Raw genomic sequence first — 9,326 nt, 5'->3', positions numbered from 1 at the left:
TCCAGGGTTCGACCCCACAACACCATCTGCAAACTGCTATATGCTGACAGCTTATGAATTACAAATAAATCTCCCTGTACCTGCATCTGGTAAAATATAGAAGTTCCCAGAGAGAGAGAGAGGGTCAAAGCAGAAGGGTGAAGGAGAATGAAGTGAGCGAGAAAAGTACTGGGAAGTCTGGTCTGGGAGAGGGCAGGCAGGAGTGGAGGGAGGGTGGGACAGACCCAAAGGGCTAGACCCGCCTGCCAGGAGGGCTTGCCAGATGCTCAAACCGGTCAAAATCTCACACCCTCCTTGTCCCCAACCCGTCCTGGCTCCAGCTAGGGCTAGATTTCAATCTGCATAATTTGCCCCACTTAGAGAAGATGGGAGGGGGTGAGAACAGGAGGGTGGTGAGGACTGAGCGGGGGAGGGGGTGGGTGCACTCCAAAGATTAGAGGAAACCAGAGGGATAGAGGCGGGACCAGGAGGAGAGTGGGCTGCAAGCCACAGATAACATTCTGCCCAGCACGGCAGGGGTCAATTTGGTTCACTTGCCCAGTGACAAGAAGGGAAAAGAAAAAAAAAAAAAAAAAAAAAGTGGGCTGTAACCTAAAGATCTTAAGACTCACAAGTGAGGGGTTGGTTTGGAAGTGGGAGGAGGGAGTGAGGAGCTGAGGAGGAGACGGGACAGACTCGGGAGGGTGCAGGAAGCTCTGAGCTGGGGCTGGGGCCAGGCAGGAGAGGGTGGGGAAGTCTGTGGGCGCAGTCATCCTCCCGGGTCCGGTCCAGAGGCAGCTTCTTCCCGCTGTTGGGACGGCTCTGGACACCTTTGGCTCCTCTTGCCTGTATTCCAAGGCGCAAGCCAGACGCCCCGGGCCGCTTGCTTGCTTGCTGAGCTGGTGACACAGGACACAGCCACAGAGCTGGGACCCTCTGCCTGCCTGCTCTCTGCCCGGCAAGCAGCATGGAGGAAAGTAGCGAATTTGACAACGACTATGGGGCGGACAACCTGTCCGGGTGTGAGTACACGGACTGGCAGTCGTCGGGGGCCCTCATCCCGGCCATCTACATGCTGGTCTTCCTCCTGGGCACCACGGGCAACGGCCTGGTGCTCTGGACCGTGTTCCGGAGCAGCAGCCGGGAGAAGCGGCGCTCGGCGGACCTCTTCATCTCCAGCCTGGCGGTGGCCGACCTGACCTTCGTGGTGACCCTGCCGCTGTGGGCCACCTACACGTACCGGGACTACGACTGGCCCTTCGGCGCCTTCGCCTGCAAGCTCAGCAGCTACGTCGTCTTCGTCAACATGTACGCCAGCGTCTTCTGCCTCACGGGCCTCAGCTTTGACCGCTACCTGGCCATCGTGAGGCCGGTGGCCAACGCGCGGCTGCGGCTGCGGGCGAGCGGGGCGGCGGCCACGGCGGCGCTGTGGGTGCTGGCCGCCCTGCTGGCCGCGCCGGCCATGCTGCTGCGCGCCACGATCGAGGTGCCCTCCGGCCCGGATAACGGCACCAAGGTGCAGTGCTACATGGACTACTCCCTGGTGGCCTCCGACAACTCCGAGTGGGCCTGGGAGCTGGGCCTGGGCGTCACGTCCACGGCCCTGGGCTTCGTGGTGCCCTTCACCGTCATGCTCACCTGCTACTTCTTCATCGCGCAGACCATCGCTGGCCACTTCCGCAAGGAGCGCGCCGAGGGCCTGCGCAAGCGGCGCCGGCTGCTCAGCATCATCGTGGTGCTCGTGGTGACCTTCGCGCTCTGCTGGCTGCCCTACCACCTGGTGAAGACCCTCTACACGCTGGGCAACCTGCTGCGCTGGCCCTGTGCCTTCGACCTCTTCCTCATGAACGTCTTCCCTTATTGCACCTGCATCAGCTACGTCAACAGCTGCCTCAACCCCTTCCTCTACGCCTTCTTCGACCCCCGCTTCCGCCAGGCCTGCACCTCCATGCTCTGCTGTGGCCTCGGCCGCCGGTGTGGGGCCGCCTCCCACAGCAGCAGCGGCGGGGAGAAATCGGCCAGCTACTCCTCCGGGCACAGCCAGGGGCTCGGCCCCAACCCCGGCAAGGGCGGGGAGCAGACCCAGGAGAAGTCCATCCCCTACAGCCAAGAGACCCTGGTGGTGGACTAGGGCTGGGACCCCCAGAGAAGCCTGGTGCCCTCTGCACGCCTGGGTGCATGCCCTTGCTCCCTGGCAGTCAGGTAGCACCAGGGCACTCTTGCTCATGCACGGGGACGCCATCCTGGCTCCCTGCCTCCCGCCTTCCTCTTGCACTCCTCCTTTCTCCTTTAGTGTTTGGTCAGAGGTTGCGGTGTGATGGAAGGAGACTGAGCCCTGCAGGTCTGAGCTCGGCCACTCAACAGCTGTGAGGCTGACTTTGCACAAGTCTCTTAACTTCTCCGAGCCTCAGTGTCTCCATTTGTGTATGTATAATGGGGGAAGTCATACGGGCACTGCAATGATGGGTGCGTCTGGCTCGGGAAAAGTTGGTGTCTTCCCAACCCTATCTCCCCTCCCCTCATCCTTTATTCTGGGATCCCAGTTCTTTCCCCCCCCTTCCTTTCTGTTTAGATTTCTCTACCCTCTCCCTCCCTTTGTTTTTCCCTCTATTTCTGTATAGTTGTCCCCCTCCTCTGAATCCTTAGCTCTGGCTTCCGCCCCTTTCTCATAGCTCATGCCTCCCCTCAATCCATCCGTCCTCTGTCACCTCCTTATTGTGAGGGGCTCCTAAGGGTTAAGAATCCTGAAGCTTGCAAACACTGTTCCTGTTCAAGCTCTTTATCCTGTTCTCTGAGGAAGCCAAGGGGACCGGCTGGGGCGGGGGTGGGCTGGGTGTCAGGGACAAGTTAGCACTAGCACTCCAGGCTGCAGGAGCTCCAAAACTTTCCTCCAAACCGGGTCAGAGTGCTGTGATTTCAGGCACCTCTGGGGGCTCCCTTCCCACAGCCCATCTGTGAATCCTAGCGCTCTCTGCAGTTTCCCGGGGCGCTGTCACTCATCCTCTGATCTCTGCGGGAACTGGAGGGCAGTGGGTTCACAAGCAATGGGTTCCTTGGATTCCTCCTGTGAATGGGGGGTTGGGAAGGGACAGGGAGAAAAAGGGGAGTCAGCATTGGGTCTATATGTGACTTGGCTTCTCTCCCACAGTCTTGCCCCTCCAACCTCCTCCAGAGCCCAGCTTACCCCACCCCACCCCACCCCACCCGGCACCCCAGGATGCGTTTCTTGGGCACTGGTGCTACTCCGTGCCAAGAGTCAACTTGGGATGTGGTGGCGATGCTTGCTTTGAGTGTGTATATGTGTATATATGTAAACCTGGGTGAACATAACATGACAGCAGGGTGCCTGTGCCACTTGTCACTTGGATGACCCCCCCCCTCACCTCTATTCTTCACACAGTATGTTTGAGAGAAGAAGGGACATATTGAGGCAATATGGAATAAAAGGGAGCCCACCCCCACTGGATTTGGGGGTTCTGACGGCTGGTCCGTGCTTTAAGAGAGAAGCCTGTGTTTGTGTTTGTTCCTGGCTCCCTGTAGGGACATCTCTCCCCAGAGCTGCTGACACTGAGGCTTGGGGATGAACTAGGGTTCTATGTGCTGGGTCCCAGTACCTTTCCTAGTTCCATGAGGGAACCAGGAGGCTGGTGGAGAGCCTCCCTTGGCCCTATTCTCATCTTGCTTTGAGTTTCTGGGCGTTTTCTTCAGCATCCTCCCTTTTTCCAGGGTCTGGGACTCTCTTCCTAAGGGGGAGGGGGGCTCCTCCTTGCCTTGGGGTAAAGAGCCCTGTGGGTTTTTCTCACTCCACCATCAGGATCGGACCCCTTGGCTTCTCCTGCTTGGTTGGGGGCTGAGAGCAGTGCCTGGAGCAGCCGTGCAGAGCTGAGAGCATGAGTTCACACATCCAGAGGGCAACATTGATGGTCTGTCCTTTGTGAGCTGGGGCAGGGTGTGTATATTCCGGGTTTTGTCTTTGGAGGATTCTACATGTGAAGGATAAGACATCAGCTGCGGAGGCAGGAAGAGCCCAGCTTGGTGTAAATGGACATCTTGGTCATTGCTGGGATGGAGCCAACTTGGAGTGGAGGCAGGAGGAGAAGGAGAATAAAGAGACTCAGCTTAGTAGTCTCCCTGCCACAAGCCAGAATCTTCCACAGACTCACTTTCTCAGCCCAGGGCTGTCCTTAAAGCATCCAGTCAAGGGTGAAAGAAGCTTCTAGAAGGGAAGAGGGTGTGCCCCTCAGAGACCCTCCTGGGGACTTGCAGAGACCTCCCACCTGGAACTCATCGGTGGTCCTGGATAGAGAGTGGAGGAGGCTGCTTGCAGTGACCCTCCCCTGTCCCCAGCCTGCCTCTTCTTGGAATGTCTGTGCTATTTTCTGACCCTATTGGTCACTGCGGTTCATCAAATAAATCTGTTTTGTGTAACTCTTGTGTTCAAAGACCCTTCCCACACAAGTGTCTTGGGATGCTGAAAAGAGCCCCAATTTACAGATGTTACAACGGGAGGTGGCATGAGCCCAGCTGAGAGAGAATAAGAAGGGAAGTGGAAGCTAAAAGGACTAAAGTGGGAAACTGGAAAGGACACGGGGAAGCTGCAAGAAGATGAAGAAAATAGACCCCAGGGAAGCAAAACTTTTGGGATGAGATCAGGGGGAAGGCAAAGGAAATAAAGGGATCGGGAGCAGCTAAGTTTTTGTGTTTGGAAAAGCCTAGAATAAATGGGCACACATTTTGGAGTCTGGAGCACAGATCTGAGGGAAAATATTAACATTTCTTCCTGTGAAGGTAGACCTATTATTTATTCACTAGAGGCCTGATGCATGAAATTGTGCACAGGTGGGGTCCAGCCAGACCACCCCAATCAGGGCCCAGTGGGGGAAGGCCTGCAGGCAGTTGGTGGGCCAGCCCCACCCCTAATTGGGGTGAAGGGGGCCAATTGGAGGGGCTGCCATGGGGGAGGGACCACAGGCAGTTGGTGGTCAACCCCACCTCCTGGTCAAACTTCCAATCGAACTCCTGGTTGAGGGGCAATTTGCATACTAGACTTTTATTATATAGGATTAATTAATTAATTAATTAATTTATCATCCCCTATTGACTCATTCGTTCATTATCACATGAGCATCCATTCAGTTAGACGAGAAGTTCCAATGCTTGTTCTCCCATCAGAATCACTCTGGATGCTTTTGTAAATATTCATGCTTTTTGTCACCAAGACCAATGAATCCAAATCTCCTGGACTTACCCCACATGTTTTTAATTACTAAAAGCTCCTCAAATGATTTTGGGGGAGGCCACGTTTGGAGATGTTTCCTTCTATATAGATTCTGTCCAAATTAACATTTGGCACAAAAAGACTAGAGAGTCAGAGGCAGAAGCACCCAGGCTCTGGGCAGTTATAGAATTGGGAGAGGACAGGGCTGGAATGAAGATGTGTTCACCATCTTCCACAAAGACCTCTACTTACTAAGAATGTTTGCAGATAACACAGACGCAGTCACTGTGGTAGAATGTAGAATGGGCAGGAACATGAGAGATCACATTTACCACAGCACTAGCATTTCCCAAGCATTATCTCACTTAATCCTTGCAATCCTCTACCAGGGACATTTTAACCTCATTTTGCTGATCAGGACGCTGACGATCAGAGAACTTAGTTAGGTCCCTTGACCAAGATTACACAGCCAGTCCAGGCCTAGAACCAGCTAAGTCTAACACCAAAGCTCATGCTCTTGACCACTGTCCCCCCCAAAGTACAAACGAGGCTGTACCAGGTGGGTAGGATGGAAAGTGAGGTGTCCACCTGTAAGGTGCCTGCCACAGGTGGACCATACATGGAGAGTGCTCCAGGCGTGGGTGGATGGGGCAGGATGGAGATGGGACTGAGAGGGTGGATGATGCATAAGAAAGAGGGAGAAAAAGAGAGAAAGGGGAAGGGAAGGGAAAAGAAACAGATGGAGACAGAGACAGCAGAAAGGAGATACAGAGACAAAGAGAAATAGGACAGAGTGTAGGGAGGTAGGTGGAAAGCAGAAACTAGGAGGCAGGGAGGAGTTGGAAGACAGGGTATCAGTGCTTGTGTTCAGTCTTCTGAAACACACCAGGGAAAACCCTGTGGGGATTTACAACTGCAACAATGAACTATTCAGACAATTTTGCTACAGATGCTGAAAAAGCCTCACCAGCTCTATAGAGAAATTTGAGGTAAGCTACCCCCCAAATTGTAAGATTATAGAACAGTTAATAATTCATTTGTTCACACGTTTCTTCACTCACTCACTCACTCACTCACTCACTCACTCACTTACCTGTTTCTTCAACAAGTTCTTATTTATTACTTAGGTGCCAAGGAACATGCTGGGCACAGGATCAAACAGTGAATAGGACCCTGTGGCTGCCAGTCTGGTGATGGAAACAGACTGTTGAATGAGTGATTATATTGGAGTGTGGCTTGAAGAAAGGGAATGTAGAAGTGTGTGGAGGGCCTTATCTAAGCGATGGAACGAGTCTGGGCGTGTATCAGGGCAGACTTTAGATACAGGATGGATGCCAGGAGGCTGCTCTCGCAGGGTGAGGGTGAGCGATACATGGAGAAACCACTCTGTGCAGAGGAAATGCCCACAGATGAGAGAGCGTGCAGCTCCTCTGAAGAGCTGGAAAGAGAGCTCATCTAGTTCTCACCCCAACCCCTCCTCAGCTCTGGGAGGTGAGCCAGGCAGAGGCACTGGGAAAAGTTTGCCCAGGTCTCAGGGTATGGATGACAAGCAGATTGGGGCTGGGGCTAAAATCTGGGTCTCTAAACAATGTAGGGGAGTCAGATTTTTTTTTTTTTTTTTTTTTGTGGCTTCTAGTTTCTCTCACCCTTAGGCTTGACCTACCTTCCTCTAAGATATCTGTCAAGGTCTTCTAAAGAGACCCTCTCATGCTGGGTCTGTTGGAAAAAATTGCTAAGAAGGGGTAGATGGATCCTTTGGGAAGACCTCCCTGAAACTAGAATGACATCCAGCATAATAGAATCTTGCTCTGATTATCCTGCTGTCTCAGCGGTACCACTCAGTCTGAACTCCAGGGTGCATGAAGCTAGCAAGGCATGATTCATCGGGTGCAGTTCTTTTCACTTATTGCCCAAAATGCTTGTAAAGTTGCTATGAGCGATGTTAGAGTCACAAAGACATGACTCAGAACTTAAAATTAAGTGCACAAGAAAGGAGATTTGGAAATGTTGGGCTGATTCTAGAAGTTTCAATTTGTAGTTTGAATGTTAGAGCATCAAGCAATATTCATTGATTTATTCATTCAACAGACCTATCATGCGTCGGGGACTGTTAGAAGCTGAGGATACAGAGGTGGGCCAGATATGACCTCTGTCTTCATCGAGCAACTTAAAGAACCTTCTAGTCTTAACTTCCCATTGAATAGATGGATAAATTAAGGCCCACAGAGGAGGACCCATCTATACAATATCTTATGGTGGAAGGATGGCAGAGTGGGACTAGAACTCAGGCTTCTCACTGCCGGGCAATAGCATGTTCCATGTTTCCAGGTTTAGAAAATAGAAAGGGTCTTTTATCGAGGCTATGAAGAACAAGTGGAGAGGGTCAAAGCAATGATGGATCACTAACTGGGGAGTGGGAAGGCACAAAGGGGCTGAGAGATGGTTAGCCATAGTTTCATTAATACACCTTTTATTTTAGAAGAGTTGTAGTTTTAAGAAGCATTGAATATAGGGAGCTCCATATATTCCACATCTAACATCTAACATTAGTAGGACATACTTGTCACAATTAATGAACCAACATTGATATACAGGATGTCCCCCCAAAATGTACACACCACTAAAAGCTGATAGTTCAATGGACATTCCCCCCCCCCCCCCCCCCCAGATTTAACCCATTGGAATGAATAATTATTCCAAGTGTGTATACATTTTTTTGGGACACCCTATATTACTACTAACTGCCCATACATTATTCAGCCTTCCTTACTTTTTACCTATGTCCTTTTTCTGTCTTAGGTCGTTATCTAGGAGACCTCATTGCATTTAGTCATTATGTCTCCTTAGGCTCCTCCATGTTAGGACTGTTTTTTTGACCTTGTTTTTGTTGGCCCTGACAGTTTTGAGAAGTACATGTCCGGTATTTTGTTCTGTGTACTTTTTAAAACAAATACGCTTTTATTTCCACATACCAGGCACATGCTAGATGATAAGGAGAGAGCAATAAATAAAATACAAGTGATTCCTGCTCTCTGGCAGTTTAACAATGAGTAGTAAAGTGTAGTAGCATCATTGAAGGAAGCACAGCATGCCACGGAGGCACCACCCGTCTTTTCCTGTGCAACAATGAGTGATCACAGATGGGTCAATGCACTGGCTGAAAACATAGGTCATCTGCAGCTCCACCTGGTTTCAAATGTGGCATTCTCTTCCACCTCCAAAGCATCCTAGAGCTCATTTCTGGCCTGAATGACTGGAAACTTGAGGACATGAGACAAAAGCATATTGTATTCAGTGGGCATCTTATCCCTTATTGTTCTGTACTTTATTATTTAGTCGTGTGACACATTTCTTGCCTACTCAAGAATGGACAGGAAGTGGATTCCCCAAATCTGCCTGAACTACCCCACACAGTCAGCACCCTTCTTGTCTTTTACTTTTGTGGGAACATATTTATAGAAGAGCCCTTTTTGACTGCAATGTAATGGCTCTATATAGTACAAAGATGGGTAAACACAGTATAGTTTTGTAGTGATCAGTTCAGTGTTTAAAAACACACACAGAATTTCTCAAAGTATAGTTTTGCAATGATCAGTTCAGTGTTTAAAAAACACAGAATTTCTCAAAGTATAATTTTGCAATAATTAGTTCCGTATTTATGCTGAACACTTTGACTTCAGGTCTCTCTGGTTGGATGGTATTGTGCGAGGCTGGTTGGCTTCCTGTGGAAGTTAATCGGCGAGCTAACGAGCTGGCACTGAGTCAGTTTCTGGTTAACTGTTCATGGAGGAAGGACTCTCATGATGGTGGGATGTGCCAATTGAGTAAAAAATAAAATCTTGGACTTCCCCCTTCTATAAAAATACCCAGGGAAAACTTCTCTTCCGGACCTTAAGAAAATCTGGTCCAGGCTTAAGGGCATCCAAGAAGATTTGGCAGTCTTTCTTCTGGGTCTGGAATATGTCCATAAGTTCAAGAGCTTTTCCTGTATGATGGGGTGAAATGGCATCTCTTTTGACAGAGAACAGATTTTTGACAGCAGGGATAATAGTGACCCAGAGTTTGGGGACTGTCATCCCAAGGTGACAGGATTGAAGAGCATGGATGTGATCCTTACCATAGGAAAAAG

General features: G+C 50.7%; 1 protein-coding gene and 1 long non-coding RNA gene across 2 annotated transcripts; both read left to right on the top strand.

The window, feature by feature from the left end:
* The first annotated feature begins 242 nt into the window (after window positions 1-242).
* Window positions 243-4,407, top strand: APLNR (apelin receptor). Its single transcript, XM_036426531.2, has one exon. The coding sequence runs from the start codon at window positions 947-949 to the stop codon at window positions 2,108-2,110; it is 1,164 nt and encodes a 387-aa protein (XP_036282424.1). The 5' UTR covers window positions 243-946; the 3' UTR covers window positions 2,111-4,407.
* Window positions 4,408-5,937: 1,530 nt separating this feature from the next.
* Window positions 5,938-7,467, top strand: LOC118712650. Its single transcript, XR_004986090.2, has 3 exons — window positions 5,938-6,186; window positions 6,325-6,412; window positions 7,286-7,467. It is a non-coding gene; the product is annotated as an uncharacterized LOC118712650 (long non-coding RNA).
* The last annotated feature ends 1,859 nt before the right edge of the window (window positions 7,468-9,326 follow it).

Source organism: Pipistrellus kuhlii, unplaced genomic scaffold (genome assembly GCF_014108245.1).
Source record: "Pipistrellus kuhlii isolate mPipKuh1 unplaced genomic scaffold, mPipKuh1.p scaffold_m20_p_9, whole genome shotgun sequence".
Taxonomy (NCBI): Eukaryota; Metazoa; Chordata; class Mammalia; order Chiroptera; family Vespertilionidae; genus Pipistrellus; species Pipistrellus kuhlii.
This window is presented reverse-complemented; position numbering and strand designations above follow the sequence as displayed.

Excerpts from the sequence above, each read along its gene's own strand:
- APLNR (XM_036426531.2), top strand. The coding sequence starts at position 947 with ATGGAGGAAAGTAGCGAATTTGACAACGACTATGGGGCGGACAACCTG.